Source organism: Pongo pygmaeus, chromosome 19 (assembly GCF_028885625.2).
Source record: "Pongo pygmaeus isolate AG05252 chromosome 19, NHGRI_mPonPyg2-v2.0_pri, whole genome shotgun sequence".
Taxonomy (NCBI): Eukaryota; Metazoa; Chordata; class Mammalia; order Primates; family Hominidae; genus Pongo; species Pongo pygmaeus.
In genome coordinates this window covers 101,331,069-101,351,321 of record NC_072392.2, presented here as the reverse complement: position 1 = coordinate 101,351,321, position 20,253 = coordinate 101,331,069, and the positions used below count along the sequence as shown (strand labels likewise).

Genomic DNA, 20,253 nt, shown 5'->3' with positions numbered 1-20,253 from the left:
TGGGTTCAGACCAGCTCCTGGGCGTCCAGAGACTAGCTGTGGGCTCCTGCACTGTGGGGAGGCTGGGGCCACAGGGCAGAACTTGCATTAATGGAAATGCAGCAGCAGGTGCTGAGGGACAGTCACCGGGAGGAGCAAGCGTGTCTGCCGAGGCAGGGTGGCGCCCTGGGGGATGTCTAGCGAGGCCTTGAATAAGGGCCGTGGGCACCTGACCTGGCGAAAGATAGACTGGCTCCTGGCTGGTCGGATCCTGGTCTTTATTCTCTGGAACGGAAACAACCAGCGGCCCGAAAAGGACCGAAGCTCATTCTTTAAAAATAAAATGAAAATAAAAAACGTATTATTTGGCTCCAAAACTTCTGTCATGAGAATAACAACTCTGAATGGCACCTTTTCACACATCCACTGTGCCCAACGGCCAGTGCTTCACCCAACCCCAGGCCAGATGCCGTGACTCCAAACGTCTTTAGAGAACAGTATCAAATGGCACACCAAGGCATTTTAAGACACAGGAATTTGTTTCCTATGGACATTTCTTTTTTACCAAAAAAAATATAATAACTTAGTTTGCATTTTACAGCATTTCCAATCGGCCAGGGCATCCTTGGCTGGAAGCTCATGGGGTTGAGTGTGGCGAGAACGTCCACAGCTTGGGTACCAGGGTCAGGCCCAGGGCATGCGGCTCCCAGCACGCGGCCCCCACCGCACGGCCCCACCAGGACCACAGCGCCCACCGCAGCATGTGACTCATCAGGAGAGGGAGGGCAGCGCCCCAAGGACCCCCAGGGTCAGTCCGTGCCAACCTCACAAGGGTTCAGCCCCCTCTCCTGGGCGTCCCTGTACATCCTCTGGAAGTCCTTGAAGCGTGGAGCACAGCCGAGCCGCGCCTCCCCAAAGTGCATGTGGCCGGTGAAGAGGAAGTCGCCATGCCCCGGCCGCACGCCACACTCCAGCAGTGTCCTGACGCGCCCCTGCCAGTGGCCGTCACCCTCGGGCGCCGGCTCGAAGACCCTGCTTTTCTGCCGATAGAGTCTGCTCACGTGCAGGTGGATGGCCGAGTCCTGCCGCTCAGGCTCGTGGGTAACTTGCTGGATGGAGCCTCGAACGGCTGTGCAGGGAAGGAGATGGAGACACGGAGTGAGCAAGGGCAAGCACACGGCAAGACCACCGCACCTCCCCCTGCCCCCGCATCGATGGGTACTGGAACGGGCAGCTGACCCCAGACTCTGCCATCTAGCGTGGAAATTCCCACAGAAAAGTACAATGTAACAGCAGGAAGCTGCCAAGGGGTGTCCCAGATACTTCGACTTTGTCAGAGAACAGGTGCCCTTTCTACCAAGGGCCAGACCCATAAGTGGGAAAACAGAACAAACACCAAGGTGTGTATCAGATGTTTTTCAAGTCAGAACAGCTGATACACAAGGTGCCCCTGCAGCTCTGTGTCCTGATCAGACAGACCCGGTGCGGCTCACAGGAGAGGGTGGGCGTGGGGACAGGCTTCGCGCCGCACTTGGAGACCCCTGCCCGGCCCTGATTCTATGCCAGGCGCCGGGAAAGCAGTGAGAAGGGGCCTGTCCTTGCGCTTGGAGGTGGGGTGCAGAGCCGGGACATGGCTTCCACGGCACCACACGACGGGAGGCCAAACCCTTCCCACAGGGCGTCTGTGCAAACACCACAAGCAAAGGGGCTGCAGCCCTGGGACCCCAAAGCTCCTCCTGCAGAGCCGCAGAGTCACCGGGGGCCTTAGGCCTGGAACAGCGTGAACTCTGGTGGGGGCAGGGAGTGTTCAACACCAAGGATGCTCTGGGCTGCTGATAAAATGCTGTTTACAAAGCACTTCAGCAAGAAGAGCTGCTGGGAAACAGTGGACTTCAAGAGTCCCCTCGAAGAGCAGTGATCTCATTTACAAAATGGGAAAATGCTTGACAGTCACCAGAACAACACCCAGCTCCCTCCAAGTGTGGGTGGTGGAGTCCCTGTCCCCAGGGCTGGTGGAGGGCTGAGCCCAGGGCTTCCAAAGCATGTGCCCCTCCAGGAGGGTCCACGCAGCACCCGAAGGCTGTCCTGGGCCCTGAAGAGGGACTCCTGGGCCCAAACAGCTCCACGTGGCAGGAACCAGGCGCACAGGAGGTAGAAGCTGCCGAGCAAACACTCACCAAAGTCGCTGGTGCAGACAGCTAGGAGCACCTCGGTGTCACTGCAGGGACGGCACGGTGCTGGAGAAGAAAGGCAGAGTCAGGAAGCAGCCCGGACGGGGCAGGCTCTGGGACGCCGCCCACCACCGTCAAAGGATCCTCACACTCAGCAAAGCCAAGTCAGGAAGGGTGTCCACGTCAAGGCACCTTTGTGGCCAACGCCACTTCGAAGGTGAGTCGGCGGCACGCGCTGGAGGGGCCAGCAGAGCAGGAGACAGAAAACACAACCTCGGCCACGCCAGGGTCTCACCCAGGGCACCCCTCGGCCCCACCTGGACCAAAGGCGCCTGCACCTCGGCCATGATGGGCACATGTCCTGAGAGCAAGACCCTCAGTCCGGCCATGTCCCAGGGCCTTCGTGGGGAGGGGTCTTTGTGCTCTTTCCCCACTTGTCTCCTCAGTGCGGCTGAGCCGGACTCACTGAGAAATCGCTCACGTGCCTGTTGCAAATGCAAAGCCCACCCGGGGCTGAACTGAACCCACCAGACAAGAGTCGCCCCCAACTCACCTCCACGCCCCACGGCACTGGGACCACCCCCACTTCCCAGAGTCACCCCCAACCCACCTCTACGGCCCACAGCGCCGGGACCACCCTCATTTCCCAGCTCCCTCAAAGGGCAGACACTCCCCACAGCTCTGCTGCCCACTTCCCTGGGCCGCGACGGCAGCGGCACCCGAAAGGAGGGTCACATCCCACGGGACCCCCCATGTGGCTGGAAGGGCCAGTGAGGCCGAGATTTCAGGAAGGGGATCCCTAAGCAGGCAGCGACACATCCACCTGCCACCGGCGTGGGGCCTCACCCAACAGGGCAGTGAGTTCCAGTCAGGGCCATCAGCCCGGCCCCTTCCCTGGACGCCACCTGGCCGCAGGATGAGGTGTGCACCCAAATGGCTTTCAAGCCAAGCCCTGCTCACAGAGCCCCCTCTGAAGCCCCTGAACCCTGCGGGGCCTGGCCTCCCCCAGAGAATGCAGAAAGCACGGAGGCTTCTCAGAATGAGCTCCCGCACCGGCCAAACCAGGCTTTCCCAACAACCTTCTCCCCGGGGCCCAGCCCTCGCCCTGCCCTTCGCCCCAGTTTCCTAGACGGGCGGGCCCCTGTGAAACAGAAATCTCTGCACGCCCCGCGTTCCTACGCTCGGGATGGACTTGGGAAACACGGTTTTATTATTTGCTCTTATTGCAGGTTTCAAGGCCTCGCCTCACCTGTTCTGAGCCTCTAGATTTTGGCCCCAAGCCTCCTAACGCAACAGAAACTTTGAGATGTGAAATCTCAATGGCACTGGTTTCCTCGCTGCCATTTCACACTCTGAAGGCTCTGAAACGTCCCTGGCCAAGAGCCGGGACGACCTTGACTTGGGGTTCGCCGGCCCTGGAAGAAGCTAACGCCGTCTGCACCCCTGGCCGGCTGCCCTTGCTGGGCTGAAGTGAGCTGAGCTGTCGTGTCGCCTGCCTGATGAGTGCAGGCCCGAGCCAGCTGCTGGTGACTGGGGGCCCCGGGGGACAGGGCAGCACACATATCTGCCACCTTGGCCAATGTGGGGACAGCTGCTCAGAGGCCTTCTGGGGTCAGGAACTTGCATGGACCCTCAAGGCCTGCACATGTGGTCAACGGAGACCCTGGAGTCTACAGAGCACTGGGCAAGCGCAGGTCTCTGTGGACCCCTCAGGGTGGAGGTAGGAGGGACCCAGAGACAAGGCCAGCACTTTCCGCCAGGCAGGGGTGAGGGCGCCTCCCAGCCAGGCTCAGTGCCTGACTCACCGGCCCACCCATCTCCTCCTGCATTTGCTTCCATTAAGGTATCAGGAAAAAGAAGCTGCACAGCAAGCACAGCCTGCTGAGCACCTCGAGGCCGGTCCGGCCTGGCACTGGGGGCACCTCGAGGCCGGTCCGGCCTGGCACTGGGCGCACCTCGAGGCCGGTCCGGCCTGGCACTGGGGGCACCTCGAGGCCGGTCCGGCCTGGCACTGGGCGCACCTCGAGGCCGGTCCGGCCTGGCACTGGGGGCACCTCGAGGCCGGTCCGGCCTGGCACTGGGGGCACCTCGAGGCCGGTCCGGCCTGGCACTGGGGGCACCTCGAGGCCGGTCCGGCCTGGCACTGGGCGCACCTCGAGGCCGGTCCGGCCTGGCACTGGGGGCACCTCGAGGCCGGTCCGGCCTGGCACTGGGCGCACCTCGAGGCCGGTCCGGCCTGGCACTGGGGGCACCTCGAGGCCGGTCCGGCCTGGCACTGGGGGCACCTCGAGGCCGGTCCGGCCTGGCACTGGGGGCACCTCGAGGCCGGTCCGGCCTGGCACTGGGGGCACCTCTGCCATCCCAGCAACCCTCCAGAATGGGAGCTTCCGGCCAAATCCCCTTCCTGCTGATTTGTACGGACTCACACCGCAGCCCCCACCACTGAGGCCTCCTGACCCCCAAGCTGGAAGCTGCCCGGTGGGCTCTCCTATGGGGGGTGTGGCCCACCCTTGACACTTAGTTCACCTATGTGGACCCCCATCCCACTTGCCGGCTGGGGGTCTGCAGACCATGCCGGGCCTGATGCAGGCACGTGCTGGACAGAGGCCAGCAGCACAGACCACACCACTCACGTCCGGAAGCGACAGGGAGGGAGCACTGGGGAAACTCCAATTTCAGGCAGCACTTTTATCCTCCACAGGTGAGACTGCACCCCGGCCAGCACCTGCCCAGTGCCCACAGGGCCAGACGTCCCAGCCCAGGGCGCCTCATGTGAGTGGGGGTGGCCTTGGCTGAGAGAGAGCTGGTCAACGACAGAAGCGTGGTGACCCCAGCCCACCCGAGGGTCCCCTCACTGAGCAGCACCCTCCGGCTGGGCAGCCATGGCAGCTGGGGCTGGGCCAGGCGGTCTTGCAAAGGCAGGAGGCAGGAGGTGCCCGAAGTCCATCCTCACAGTCAGCAGCGCAGTCGGGTGTGTGTGTGGGGCGGGGGGTGTGTGCAGGGCAGAGGTGTGTGTGTGGGGTGGGGGGTGTGTGCAGGGCAGGAGGTGTGTATGTGGGGTGGGGTGTGTGTGTGTGGGGCGTGGGGTGTGTGGGGGTGGTGGGGGGGTGTGTGTGGCTCCCACCCTGGGCGGGGGGTGTGTGTGTGGCTCCCATCTTGGGGCAGGGTGGGGGTGTGTGGCTCTTACCCTGGGGCAGGGGAGCCCACAGGCCCAGCCACACACGTCCCACCCGGGGCCTGGGCGTGTGAGCGTATCCAAGCCCTAGCACATCGTCATCTGTGAGTCATGGCCCCACGACCTCAGCGGACGGCTGAGGGGGAGGATGGAGACGCTGCCCTCACGTACCCTGGGTACCCCGCCCTGGCTCACCCGGCTGACGGCAGGGGTGTGGGGCCGGGGGCGGGGAGCGCCTGCTAGAAGCCTCCGGAGGCGACCCATCAACAGCTGAGCTGGTAACGAGCACCCTGGAGACCTCCCTGTTCTGACTCTGAGCTTTACAAAGCAGAAGTCACCTTCACGGAGAATGCAGGATGGACGCCAGGAGACAATCTGGAGACAATTATTAACAGGAGCCAGGCTCATAAAGGCTGCGGAATGCGCTGCTCACGGACACATTGCATCTAGTTTCCAGGGCGGTGGGAAGGGTCGGCAGAGGGTTGGAATCCTGGTCCATCCTCCTTGGAGCGGGAGGGCTGGGGTGTGACATCTCAGGCAGGTCACTCGGGAGCTCGAGCTCACACGAACAGCGTGGGAGGGACCAGCAGGGTGGGGCTGGGGAAGCTGCTGTGGGGACTTAGATTGGACGGCAGGTGTAAGTGGAGAGGCAGGACCGGCTGGTTCCGAGGAGAGGCTGAGAATGACAGACACCGACCGGTCAGGCAGGACTGCCCAGGTAAGGACAGCCAGAGGGACTCACACAGTTCCGACAGGAAACCTCTGTGGCCACGATTACTGGGTCTCCCACACAGCTGGTGACGGGGGAGCAGGGGGACACGCTGCTTTTAGAGGAGCCGGTGACGGGGACAAGGTGCTTTCAGAGGAGCCAAGAACAGGGAGCAGCGGGTAGGTGTGGAGGGTGGGCTGCAGTGGGCTCGAGGACCCAAGGCTGAGCTCCCAAAGCCTCCTCACAAGGCTACCATCGTCACCGTCATGCTGCGGCCGCACTCCAGGCTGCAGTCCATTGCGGGGGTGCCCCGGGGGTGTTGGCCCCACGGCCCCTGCCCTTCCCCCTGCCTCCCTCTCTTTCTCCCTCCCTCTTCCTAGTGAGGAAGCTGGCGAGGGCCACACCCTTCCTCTCCACAAGCCCAGAGATGGTTAAAATGAAAATTACAGTGGCCGGAGAGAAGCCACCAAGCAGGAAGCCAAAGATGGACGAGAGATGGGACGCCTTGGAAAAACCAGCCCCTCTCCTGTACTTCCAGGAAATAATGAGAATTATCTTCCACACTTTTCCACCCATCCCTCCCACCTATCAAGGACTTCTCCAAACTCTGAGGCTCCTGGAGGGGGCTCATCGGCAGGGGTTCTGCGCCCGCCGAGCTGGTCATTCACCTACAGGCTCAGCCAGGGGCAGGATTTTAAAGGGGGAGGCGCTGAGGCCCCTGAGACGCTGCAGGACTCTGGCGTCCTGGAAAGCCAGGGACGGCACCATGTGTTCATGATCAGCATCAAGGCAGCATCCCCTCCCCTCCTACTGTCTGTGTTCACAATGCTGCTGCCCGGCCCTGGGCACCTGCTCACTGGGGCCTGCACTGGGGGGCCTTACGCAGGGCATGCACCCCAAACCCCAAGCACAGATGTGGCCAAGCCAGGAGCACCTGACACACGGCCCTGGGAGAAGCTGAAGAACAGACTGGAATCCTGGAACCTGCCTGGACTGCCTCGGGTCTGTGTTCCCCAGAACCAGACAGCTCCCACCCACATTCCCCAAGCCACTGAGCGGTGCCCATTTCCCGGATTCCCTGGCCTGGGAACAGCAGCCCCACACAGCCTCAGCCAGGTCTGCTGGGCACAGGTCTGGGCACGGCCGGAAGCTGCACCTGTGACCACTCTCTGCCACTCCCGTCCTGCGGGGTCTCCTCAGCATCCAAGGAAGGCGTTCGTGTCACCTGCGGAGGCAGCTGGTGCAGGGCTGAGAGGTCCTGCCTGTAGTCAGCCAAATCCCAAGGTCCTGGGGCCGGGTCCCCTCACACCTGGCCCCCAGTGTGTACCCCTGGAGGAGCAGCCTGCCCCTGTGTTCTGGCCAACTCTTGGTTATCGGTGTGTCTCAGTTTACTCAAGAAAGCCGATTACACAGCATGAATGCGCCACAATCACACCTACGAGAACCACCGGAGCAGCGGGTTTCCTCCTGGCTGGGCAGGGGACGGGGCTCACACACCCTCTCTTGTCCAGGGTTCCAGTCCATGGAGCCTCTATCCTCCTAAGTCAGCACAAACTGGAACTTCTGACTCACAGACGAGCTCGTCCGCCTCCCGGCGGGTCGCGCTGCCAGGCCACACCTCAGGCTCGGCGGGGCTGGCACTGCCCGGCTCAGCCTCCGTCGGCTCTCGCAGCTGCACCAAGTGCAGGAATGGGAGGCAATGGAAACCGCGGCGCTGGCCGGAGAGTGCTGGGGAGCCGGCCTGGCCCAGGGGACGGCGTCACTGCTGCCAGATGGCCGGCACCGACATTCCACATTATGTACCCATTCCTGCGGCATTAAAGGCTTAGGGGCCCCCATCCCCTGATGAAAGGCGAATACCCTGGGGAGAGGAGATGCATCAGCCTCCTCGGATCCCTCTTGCCCCTCCACCCTATCAGGATAGGAGAGGCCTTTCATGAGGGCCCTGGAGGTGCTCAGCCCAGGGAGGGGCCCTGTACCTGTGGCCCAGGTGGGGCAGGCACCTGTGCCCGTTCCCGTGAGATGCCAGGCGTGGGTCCCAGCTCCGGGGGCCCCCGGTGAACCTCAGAGTCTGGGCCCCTGTCCTCAGTTCCGAGGATCCCTGCACATCTGCCTCCTCGGATAAGCAACCCACCACCCACAGGGCACTGGAAATCACCTCAGGCTCGGTTTAAGCAGATGCCACAGGGTCACCAAGTATAAACAAGGAAACCCAAGCACCTGCCTCACAGGACACAGCAAAGTTCTGGGACCCCAAGCCAGCCTGACGTGTACTGGGGCCACAGTCCTGTGCAGGACCCCACAGGCCCAGGAGGCACACAGAGGGTGAGCGAGGACCCACAGCCAAATGCCTGCTCTGGTCCCTTGGGGCTCAAGTCACTCCTCACAAGAGGCCGCTGCCTCCCTGCAACCCCACAGTACCCCAAGGCAGCTCAGCCCCTACCCTCCCATGCCTCTCCAAACCCACCCACCGCCCCAGCCTACATAGGGCCTGGAGGCCTCGGACCCCACCCCCAGAGGCAGGAGAGACAAAGTCTCTGTTCCCAAAGGTGAGCTCACAGGCTCCGTAAGGGTCGCCCCAGCTGACAACCAGAACCATTGATTTTTCCCCTGGAAATGTAGAAATCGGGCCCGTGCCAGTGGGGACGTCCAGGTGTGCGTGGCAGGAACTGACTGCGCTGCAGCCTCTTTAAGAATCTCACTCAGAAGCAGAACAAAGCTCAGGCCACAGAGCATGTGACCTGCAGCCCAACGTCTTCAAGACCAATCATCACTTTAATCAGCAGAAAGAACGTTCGCAAGTTCCCAATATCTGGCCTGGCACCTTCTTCTACCTCCGGTTAGAAAGACTGAACTTGGAGCTTGGATTTCTCCAGGTTTCGTCTCATTGTGAGTTTTTCTCCAGGGCCCCCAGAGCAAGGCTGGTACCCCTCCCCCAGGTCTCCCAACCACCATGACTGTTGGTGACCGAGATAAAGGCCGCCGTGGTTAAAGTTTTATCCAGCGTGCAACCAACCACAGCACAGCTAGTTTACATCAGCGTCCAGCCCTGTGGGTGCTGAGGCCCAAGGGGCAGTCAGAGCTCATGGGCCAGCTGGGACTCAGGGCAGTCAGGACTCCAGGCAGACGGTCCTACGCTCACTCTGTAAATGACCAGTCCACTTGGGAGAGATTTCAGAGAGAGATGAAAAGTAATCTAGGCCAAGAACATAGAACACAAAAACGTGGACTCCCATTCAGGACAGAAGTCTGTACACCCGAGGCTGAGGCTACACAGACCATGGAGGTCACACGGCCCACAGGTGCCTCCCAGGACCTCATGCCTCCTGGTGTCTACCCACAGAATTTTCTAGAGACCAATACAGCCCTCCACGAAGGACCTCTCCCCCAACCGCAGGCGTCCACAGACGCCATGTGACACCTGTCTGTTTATCATACCCACAAGACCCCTCTGGGACGGGGGTGGCCCCACGTTCTGGGCATCACAGCTCAGCACCGCTCCAGGCTGAGTCAGCCTCAGCTCCCACCCAAAAATGGACGTTTCAGGGTCTTTGGCCGACACCAGAGACACCCAGCCAATTCCCAGGGCAGTTTGAATGGCGAAAGCACCCGTTTCAAAGGCGCTACACGATCCACAAGCACGGGGGCGCCTCCGACCCAGCACTGGCCCGGCCGCCATAGGGGGACGCTCCCCAGAGACACCTCCAGGGAGAGAGGCCCCGCTCCGCCAAGGCCACGCCGCCCGAAACACTAACCCAGATGGGCCAGTCTTTTCAAAGGTGGTTTTAGTTGGAAAGCCTGCATTTCCAAGATGGTTTAGTTCGGACATCCCACACCCCCCTCCACCATGTCACACCCCCTAGGAGGGCCCCTCTGCGGGCGCCAGTGTCCCCCAACCCCAGCCGCCTGTAGGGCTCTTCAGGCAAAACCGCCATGTCCGAAGCACAGACACAGAAGGGTTTTCACCAAGGCTGCGCAGACGAGGAGGCAGGAGGAAATCAGAGACACCTGCCAGATCGCCAGCCCCATAAATGACAAGGCCCGCCGCCCCGGACAGGGGAGCCAGCCCACCACCCCCGCCCCAGGCAGGACACTCACCAGACAGCTCGTGCAGGTCCGACGCCCTGTGCCTCCTAATCAGCTCGTACTGGAAGCCTGTGGTCCTCCGGCCGATATCCTGCTGCGGTGTGGCCTCCACAAACAGGCCGCCCTGCTCCAGGCCAAAACACTGCACCCGGCCGGGCCTGCCGTCCCCGTCCGGTACCAGCAGTCTCAGTTCTCCAGTTTTTTCCAAATAAATATTGGCCCCCGAGGAGTCCGTGAAGGGCTTGATGCACACGGTCAGGTGCCGGGCAGGCGAGAACGTGTTGGGCCGCAGGTTAACGATGAGAGCACCTGTGGGGTACATCCACTCCACGGCGCCCGCCGCGCAGCGCAGATACACCTGCTCCACCTCCTTCCTGTGCGCCTCGTGCGTCAGCCCGCTGCAGAGGAGAGACACTGTCAGCCAGGCCCGGAGCTGAGGCTCCTGCTCCCGTCACACACCCTGCCCCCACCCACAGAGCGTCAGTAAGGATGACACCCGCTCCAAATGATGGCGGCTCCTGGACCCACCCGCTGCCGGCCACAGGTGCCACACGGACCCCTGCCCGTGAGGCAGGCCGGCACCATCTCCGCCCTTCGGCACAGGGGCCCCACCCAGTTCCTTCCAGTGCACCTGCACCAAGAGCCACGGTGGGGCGGGGCCGAGCTCCCAGGTGTGCAGGCGGTGCTGGCCCCCAGGCCCTCCAGGCGCCCTCCAACACTCAGAATCTGCGCTTCTGCTGTCCTAGCGTCAAACACCAATCTCTGCGACGTCCCTGAATCAGGGTGGCTGGAGGTGCTGGGGCAGTGGGATGGAGCCCCAAGGAAGGGATGGATTCCTCCAGAATATCACAGAGTATCATGGGAACGCCAGGAGGCCCTGTGTACCCACCCTGGTTCCAGATGACCACGAGGGCTGGGACGCTAGAGGTAAAACGACGGTGGGGCCCCACCACGTGTGAAGGAGGAACCCTGGGATGCAACCTGCCCAGAGAGTAGCTTTTAAATTAATCCAGAGCGTTGGCAGTTTGGGGGGAAGGAGATTGTAGATGAGTTTTGTCTTTTAGAGCAGATTTTAAATTAATCAGGAGTGTTGGCAGTTTGGGGGGAAGGAGGTTGTAGATGAGTTTTGTCTTTTAGCACCTCATTAAGCATAGATGTTTGTACATTTCTCAAAGTAATGATTTGACCGTTTTTTGCAAGCCTGAAGACCCTGCACTGCCGACGGTATTTGTAAATATAAGCTATCATTAAAGCAAGATTCACCACAAAAGCAAGGTGAACTTCCTCCACAGGGTGAGGATTCGGGTGGGAGACTAGCGTGTGAGTAGCAAGCTAAGTTCACCCTCATACATGCTAAATAGAAAAAAATGAAGTGTGCTACACTCTTGGAGAGGCAGGTCCTGAGTAGAAACAGTTATATTTTCAAGAAACTGAAACATCAAAACCCTCACGCTTCTCCTTCTCAACACTTTAATGTAAATGCCAGCTCGTGGCTAACAGTCGCGTCATAACCACCAAGTGGGCCTGGAACTAACCCAGTGACTTCAAATAAGTGTTTTATTACATGAAACTGGGTTCTGAGCAGATCTCAGACAGGTTCACCCACATTCTTAGGATTTTTATGTGAAATAAGCAATGCTGTTTCCAGAGCCCTGGCCTGAGCGAGTCACCAGAAACCCTTTCTGCAGCAGAGAAAATGCATCACATATGGTTTGCATTTACCGCTGGTGACTCACACTCTGGGCCCCCAAACCTCACTCTTCCTAGGCTGCAGGCCACATCAGAGGGTGGTGTCGAGGGTGCACCCCTCCTCACCCTCTCCCCACCCCCACAAGGCCCCAGGTCATGAGTGGCCAGGCCGAGCCGGCTGCCAGGATCACACACCCAGAACAGACTCACAAATTACAGTCCATAAAGCTCACACCAGCTCATCTAACACGTGTGGGGAAGGGCATGATGATCGTGCTGTGTGGAAACTGGACTCAGTGGTGAGTGGCTGACACACTCAGCTACAGTCAGCTCTCTTCTTATGCAGCCTCATCATCGCGTCCCTCCCTCCCGTCTCTGGCATCGAGGCCACCGTCCTCCTGCCCGTGCTCGGGCACCAAGCCTCAACCCTCTCTCCACATACAACGTCCTGACACGTTGCCTCCCTCTCAGGGGGTCCTGAAGGTCGAGGGAGTGGGCTCTGGTCACCTCTGACAGCACTGCCTTCATCTGAGCAGGCGAGGGGAACAGCCACAACTCAGCTGGGGACAGGCAGCCAGCCCACCTCTGCCCAGGAGGAGGCCGACTTGAGCCTGGGGGCCATCCTGGCCTAGCACACGCTACCCGCATCTGGTGGGCACACCTGGCTCCACCCACTCAGAAGACACTGGGCAAAAAGAGGAAGAGGACAAAATGAAGGTGGATGCAGAAGAAAGAGGACACCCGGCTACCTCACCCTTCACCTAATGTCTTCTCAGCCCACTCAGGGGGGTCTGCACCCAGCGCAGGGCCTGCTTCCCTCTCCTCTCACATTCTTCCGAAACATCCAGACCAACGGGACTCCAACCAGACCCGCTGACACGGGAATTTTCACATTAAAATCAGTAGCACATGATGCGCAAGACCCGTGTAGACCAAAAAAAAAAGTAAAACAACGCGTCCTTCAGCCTGGGACCCAGCGGACCTCGGCACCAAGTCCAAGACTCATAGTCTGTGCTGGTTCCTACGAGAGAATCAAGTGCCTCAAATCTCTCACCTCCAAATATCCAGCACCTCAGCAAACCTGCAAACAGAGTCTGTTTATGCAAAATTGCTGGCACTGCAAAAATGTAACATATCTTTAATGGTCATGGATGAGCGCATTTTGTGATTTTCACATGAGATGCAGGTGACACTCAGTTCTGTTATGATAAACCTAAGGCATGCAGACAAAACTGTGGTTCTGTTCAACTTCAGGAAACTGACAAGACTGATTTGATGTTGGATCAACAGACTGAACAGATGCATTTTTAAAAGTCAGCAAGGGTTACCACCCAGGTGGGCATGCTTGTGGGGCACCTTCATGGAAAGGAGGGCAAATCCCAAGTGGATAAAGGGACTCACTGAAGGAGGGGCGCAGGTGCGCTGGAGGGTTGTGGAGGCACCAGCCCACACACCACAACTCTGGGTCACCAGGACAAAATGCCCGGCTCCTGTATGAAAGTCAGGAAGGGCTTTGAACCCGCTGGCAGGTTAACTTTCCTTTCCCCACCTTGCAGGAGAGACGAACCAGGTGTGACCGCACCTGCGATGCCTGGGCTGACAGCAAGTGGGAAAGTTCATGGTCCACATTTATGGCCCCACTGGCTGATAAAGACGGGGTGCTGGTCCTGCCTCCCCCCACGGGAGAGAGGTTTCATCATCTCCTACTTAATTGCTTAGAAGAAACACCCAGCAACAGAGGCTGTCGATGCAGTGGCCAGTGTCATGAGGGGCAACTTTCCTGCCATCAGGGGATGAAAATCCACCCGGCACACACCAGCGCTCGCTCCACCCTGTGCCTCTTCAGGGCAGCTGGTAAAAAGTCACAAACACCGGAGGGTGGCAGGCAGGCCGGCCAGCGCACTCCGGTTTCCACCGCGAGTCTCTGTCACTGATTCGTGACGTGCGTGGATCAACGGGGCAGTGACTACAACAAAAGGAAGTCTCACTCATGCCCCAGAAACACAGCCGGGCCCCGTGTCCCCTCCAGATCACACCCGCAGCTCCAGCAGCCCCCACAGCCGCCCTCTGCCAGGCTCTGCAGGTGTGTGGGCGGGTCCCCTCCGGGGAGTCTGAGGCCAGGAGGACGCTGGCAACGATGGCGAAGAGGGTCTCCAGGTACACAGGAGGGTGCACAGGTCCTGGAGGGCAAAGCACTCCCGTCCCGCTGCCATCACCTGCCTGGAGGAGCCGCCCGCCCCGGAGGTGGAGGGGTGGCCTCCCACCCACCCTTGGGTCCCTACTGCGCCCTCCCTTCGGGCTCCAGGAGGCGCCCCCCCCGACCAGGCACACGGTCCCCTGACACCCTGAAAAGGGTGCCGGCTCCTTCTCGACAAACTCAGCCTGGGCGGCGGGGGCTGCCTTTCTGGTTTCGCTGAAGCAGAACGCCCCAGGCCTCGGTGTAGGGGTGCACTGACCCGCCGGGCGGAGGCGGCGAGCCGGGGTTTAATCGCTGCGCGGGGGCAAGGGCGGCCCCAGAAGAGCCGGCAGCCTCGGAGGCTCCCAGCCCGCGTTCCCGGACGACCCTCCCCCGGACCTGCCTCCGCCCGCGGCCCCACCTCGGCTCCCGCGTCCCCGCTCGGCCGGCGGGGTTAGGGCTTCTCCGAGCAGGGAGGCGGCCGCTCCCGGGACAGCCGGGCACCGCCCACGGCCCTCGGGGTGACTCTGCCCCCAGCGCCGCGCCCCTTTCCCCGGGGAGGCTCCGCCGGGGGCGCTGGGGGGTGACCGCGGCTTCGCAGGGACGGAGGACGGAGGCGGCGGCTCCGGGGAGCCCCGCGGACACCGCGGCTCTGCCCCGACCTTCTCGGAAAACAGCTTCGCTCGAAATAACCGCGTGACTCGGCCCGCGGCGGGGCGGGGGCGGCGGGGCGGGGAGACCGGGCCGAGGGGAAGCGGGACCCGGGCCCGGCCACGGCTTTCCGGGAGGCGCGCGTCACTCGGGTCCCCGCGCATTTGCGAACTCCGGAACCGGCGACTCCCTGGGCTTCGCGTGGGAGCGGCGGCGGCTCCCGAGGGGCACTCGCGGTTGGCGCCGCTCTCGGCGGCCACACTTGAGTTAAAAAAATAAATAAATAAAAGTCCGCGGCTGCCACCGCGGGTGGGCGGGGGGGGGGGTCGCCCAGCGCAGCGCGCGCCGCGGCCAAGGGCGGCCTGACCTTCACGGGGCAGGGGCGGGGGGCCCGGCTCACAGGTGCCCGCCCGCGGCTCCCCGAGACAGAAGGGGCCCCCGCTGCGGCCCGCGCCCGATCCCCGAAACCGCCGCTCCCTTCCCGCTCTGGCCGGGGGCGGCCTCGGGGCGCGCAACTCCCGGAGCCTCTGCAAGGAAGGGCGCCCGAGGACCGACCCCCGCCTGCCCCCGGGATGGGGTCGCGGGACCCGCGGCCCCCGAGGCTCGGACACGCGCGGAGCCGGGACCCCACCCCGCCGCGCTGCAGCCGCGCCTCCCCCGGGCGTCCTCCGGGCCGGGAACCGGGACGCCGCGGGCTCTTTTGTTCTAGAACCGGGGGCGGGGGACACTGGGCACCGGACCGGGCCCGGAGAGCGGCCCCCGGAGCCCCTGCCCCGCGCCCGCCCCCGGCCGCGCCCCCGCACGCTCGGCCGGCCCAGGACCGGAGGGGACGCGAGGGGAGGGGGCCGGGCCGGGGTCGCGCCGCGCACACTCACCTCCCCTTCCAGCTGCACAGGTCGCTGGAGTACTGCGCGCCCGCGCCGCCCAGCAGCACGGCCGGGAGCAGGAGCAGCAGCAGGAGCGGCGGCGGGGGCGGGCCCGGGGCGGGGGGTCGCGGCCACAGCTGCCCCGCGCGCCCCCAGGCCGCCCGCGCCGCGCCCCGCATGCTCTGGCTCCGGCTCCGCCGCCCGGCCCCGCGTCCGCGACCCCCCGGAGCAGACCCTGGAGCCGCGGCAAGCCGGGCGGGGGCGGGGCGGGCCTCGAGTCCGGGCGGTCACGTCGCGCGCCCCCCGCGTCCTCCGCGCGGCCGCCCGCCCATCCCGGCCCGCTGGAGCCGCGCGCAGAGCTCCGCGCCCGCCGCCGCCGCCGCCGCCTCTGAAGTTGGCGAGTCCGAGTCCGCCCGGCCGGGCTCAGCTGGGGGGTGGGGCCCACCCGCCGCCCCGCCCCGCCCCGCCCCTCCCCGCCCCGCCCCGCGCCGGAAACTCCTCCCGGGGCGCCCGGCCGGACGCGCAGACACCGAGTCAGCAGCGAATCGGGGGCGCGGGCGCCGGGGCGGGGGCGCTGCAGGAGGAGGGGGCCGCGCCGGGCCGCGATCGGGGTCCGGAGGGAAGAGCCCGGCCTGGAAAGCGGAGTCCGGGGCGGGAGGGGGTGCAAGGAGGGGGCGGGGCGGAAACCCGAGACCCCCAAGTAGTGGCCGACGCGAGCCGCGGCCGCCCCCCGCAGACCCCCGCGAGGCGGTGCCGGGGCCCCATCCTGCGCCCCATCCTGCGGGCAGCGCCGGCGCGGAGCGGTAAAGGAGGCTCCCGGCCCCGCCGGTTCTGGGTCCCCCGCGCCTCGCCAGCCGGCGGCGATCAGGGGCGATCCGGGCACCCCGCGTTCCGCAGAGTTGGTGCCTCGGCAGTTCCCGGCTCCCTCCTCCCGGAGGACGTGCAGCCGCCGCGCCGGGGCCTCTGCCGAGCGCTGCCCACTCCTCGCTCCGGATACGCGGGGCCGGATGGTTCTTGGGGTGGGGACCTCCTGCGCATGGTGGGATGTTAGCAGCACCCCGGCCCCCGCACTCTGGATATCAGTAGCAACCCCCGCCCCAGCTTTGACAACCTAAACTCTCTGCAGATTTGGCCAAATCCCGTCCCCCCACCGTGCCCGCGGGGCAGAATCACCTGCGGAGCGTCCTGCTCCAGGGTGTTCCTCGGAGTCGGCGCCTTCCCCAGGTGGTCACCGCGGCCACCACGTGCCTGGCCCAGTGGGGGGGACAGCGGAGACCCCCGCCCGGACTGGGGAGGCCCTAGAGACTCAGGCCAGAGAAGGGGAGCCAGAGGGTGCCGAGGGCCCACCAGGCAGGAGAGGGCGGAGCTGGCCCGCCAGACCGTCCCCGCTGCCATCGCAAAGCTGGCTTCTCTGTGCTGTGGGTCAGGGGCCCTGCCCGAGACGCCTGGTGTCAGCTCCAGAGCCGAGCGCAGCATCCAGCGGTGGGGAAGCTTGGCCTTGTCCCCTTTTCCAGCCAAGATACGTTCCAGGAGGACTTGCAAACGACCTGTGCAAGTCTGAATAACTGGGTTGTGACTACCAGAGGAGGTGGGGAGAGGGCTTTGAAAATTGTGAGTCTGCAGGGATGGAAGTCACCGGCAAAGGCAGGTGGAGCCCAGCCCCCAGCCCAGGAAAGCTGGGACAAGGGTGAGGATCTGAAGAACTGGAAGGCGATGATGGTGACCACTGAAGGTAGCTTTATTGTAAGGATCTGTTCAGAGCACCCACCCCATCGAAAGCCTGGAGCCAGGACCTTGCCCAGCACATCAAGTGACATCACCCTGAGGCTCAAGGTCTGGTGGAGGTGCATTTTGGAGCTTGGAGACTGCCCCACCCAGCCCCCTCTGCTCTAGGAGTGCACCTCCCCCCGCCCCCATCACTGCAGGTACCAGGGTGCCCAGGCTGCTGTGGAAAGGGACCTGCGGCTTCACACCTGTACGCAGCAACTGCTTTCCATGCCCACCAAGCATAAGATAGCAGCCGCCCCAGGCCTGGTCCACCCTTGAAGGGCCACATGGCCTATCAGGGTCCAGATCATCACACCACGGAAGAGGCAGGAGCAGTGCTGGGACCTCTTGAGTTATAGGTGCGGACGTGGGGAACTCAGGACCTGCCGTGACCTGCTCAGGGTCTCAGAGCCCCTGGTGGCTGCTAGACCGAAGGGGAGAGGCCGCCTCTGGTCAGCAGGCAGCTGGTTCCAGCCTAGGCTGGGGCAGAGATCTGCCACCTGGCGGGGTGCCCAGCCTCCTGTGCCCAGCGGGCTGTCCTAAGACTGGGATCGTACCATGGTGAGTATGGGACCCACATGTACTTTTCAAAACCCGTAGAAAATACAACACAAGAGTGAATCCTGATGGAGACTTGAGACATTTGTAATAATAATGGATCAATATTGGTTCTTTGACTGTCACATGCCTACACCCTAATGAGAGAAGGTAATCATAGGAGAAACTGGGTCAGGGAGAGGGGGTGTGGGGGACCTCTACCATCTGCTTGGTGTTTCTGTAAACCTAAAACATTAAGTCTGCTAATTAAAACAAAACAAAACTAGGGTAAGAATGCTTCCTGGCCAGTATTCTTGGAAGAAGCTAATCTATCTTGGGAAAGGAGCCTGGCCCTTTCCACCCTGGGGCTGTGGTTCCCCAAGCTGTTCCCTTGAGGAGGTTTATGCCCCAGAGACACTGGGTGCTCCTGGGCACCTCTGCTGACCCCTGTCCTGGCCCAGCGAGGCCACCTACAGGTGAGACGTCCCCTGTAGATGGGGTTCCTGGTGTCAGGAGGTATCAGGCTCCTAGAGGATGCAGGCTGAGGTGGTCAAAGCTGTCTGGCGGTGTTCCCAGCCACTGCCCCTTGTACCTCCAGACCCCGAGGGGCCAATTATGAACCCAAAGGATCCCAGCTGATCGTAATGTATGGCCCTCCCCTTGGTCCTCTGGGAGGGTCTTCGAGGAAAGGGCCTTGGGTGTGTTTGTCCCTGGATGTCTGGGAAGGGGCTGCTTCCCAGTGAGCATGTCACGGGGTTAGACCCAGGAAGGGGCCACAGCATCGTCCCACCCACCCACTCGTGGGAAGGGAAGGAGCTGGTCTTCGCAGATTTGCGTGAAGCTCTGATACTTCCTACCTGAGTTGGAACATTGAGGCTGAGCCGTGGAATCGGAGAGCTCCAAAATCCACCAGGATCACACCTGCCCATTCCCTCTACCAGCGGGCACTGCAGTGATGCTTCTGCATCCTGGGAGATGGCAGCTAAGGGGCCTGGGCCAGGAGGGCCTGTGGCCCAATCGTAGGTCTACATCAACCCTCTCTCTTTCCTCATCCATCCATTCCCTCGAGAAACAGCTCTCAGACGCCTCCAGGGCAGACGTCTGTGATAAAAAGTTCTGGGTGCACCCTGGACAGTCCTTCTGTGCTCCACCACGGTCTGAGGCCTCAGAAAGCAGGACGTGGCCTCCCACATCCGAGGACCACGACCTACTGTTAGGATCGAGTGACCTCGGCAGGGTCACCTCTGTGTATTTGACCCGGGAGTTTTTATCGCATGCATTGCACGGATCCAGCACCTGGGAATTTGCTGGGGTGGGGGGCTGTGGGACTGGACCCCTTTCTTGGCTTTTCCTATGCCGGGTGCCTGCAGGCCCTGTGGGGTGGTGGACGGACCTGGCTCGGACATCAGCCCCCGGCTCTGGGTCACACACGTGGTGGGTTTGGAGTCTGTTTCTGAGCCTCAGTTACCTGCAAAGTGGATCCGTTCTTGATTCCCAGGGCGTCGCAGGGTTTGCGATGTCAGGATTCAATGCCATGTCCGCAGGTGGGGGCTGATTCCCACCTGTTCAAGGCACCACCGGGCTATCATCAGGCCTTGGGGCCCTTGTGGGGCTGGGTGGGGGGACCCCCTCCCGCTGTGCTCCCCACAGCCGCGAGTTCTTTGAGCCACTGGCACAACCCAGTGGGCTTTAATGCTTTTATTTTTGGGCCAGTCTTGAGGTTTTCAAATGTGTGTTGACGGCAAATGTGCTGCCCAAGATGACCAGTCACCTGAGTCCACTCGCTAAAGAAACAACTCCTCCCAGAGTAGCTGGATTCCGCCAGAAAAACATGACACGGTTTCCCCAAATGTGTCCAGGAAATTTTCTCTTTAAGCATTTGAAAAATACTGAAGGACGTCCCAGTCTGTCATTCACGTGAGAAGAGTTCATCCCACGGCCCCACTCAACCACCACCTCCCAAGTCATTTGCTACGCGTTTCCCTCCCAGGCCATTTTCGCCAACCTTCTCGTAATTATCGTAATTGTGGGTGAATGATACATGGAGAGCCTATGCTTGTAACTCAACATTCAGCAACTTCAATGAGCAACGTGTAATTACTACACGAAACAGCCACGGACGCCAGTCAGCCTCCACCTGATAACCTTCAGTATGTCATTCTTCCCTAAACCCCTCCTTAACCTAATTTGCTGCCATGTCCTGCTCTCTGTGCATCAGAGAAAAGTTGGAGTAGGGAGTTTCCTTGAGACGGATACAAGTCCAGGCCGATGCTGGCCGGCTCTGTGACCTTGGGTGGTGCTTGCCCCCAGGGGGAGAGAGGCCACCAGCTGCCAGCTCAGCAGTGAGAGACAGTTCTGCGTGGCACGCTGACCCCACACTGTCCTAGCAGTTGTTTGTAGCAGCTGCTCACGGCAGCATCTCACCCTCTGCCCCGCCATGAACCGAC

The 20,253-nt window shown here is 62.1% G+C and overlaps 1 protein-coding gene across 1 annotated transcript; it reads right to left on the bottom strand.

Moving 5' to 3' along the window:
* Positions 1-240: 240 nt before the first annotated feature.
* On the bottom strand, positions 241-15,892 carry METRNL (meteorin like, glial cell differentiation regulator). Its single transcript, XM_054458251.2, has 4 exons — positions 15,512-15,892; positions 10,133-10,518; positions 2,157-2,216; positions 241-1,108 (listed from the first exon to the last, which is right to left on the bottom strand). The coding sequence occupies exons 1-4, from the start codon at positions 15,679-15,681 to the stop codon at positions 789-791; spliced, it is 936 nt and encodes a 311-aa protein (XP_054314226.1). The 5' UTR covers positions 15,682-15,892; the 3' UTR covers positions 241-788.
* Positions 15,893-20,253: the final 4,361 nt, after the last annotated feature.

Bases quoted from the DNA above. Each gene is read 5' to 3' on its own strand.
- METRNL (XM_054458251.2), bottom strand. From the start codon at position 15,681: ATGCGGGGCGCGGCGCGGGCGGCCTGGGGGCGCGCGGGGCAGCTGTGG. The intron at 10,519-15,511 runs GTGAGTGTGCGC...TCTCCTCTGCAG, and splicing joins CTGTGCAGCTGGAAGGGGAG to CGGGCTGACGCACGAGGCGC. The intron at 2,217-10,132 runs GTGAGTGTCCTG...TTTCTTCTCCAG, and splicing joins GGACCTGCACGAGCTGTCTG to CACCGTGCCGTCCCTGCAGT.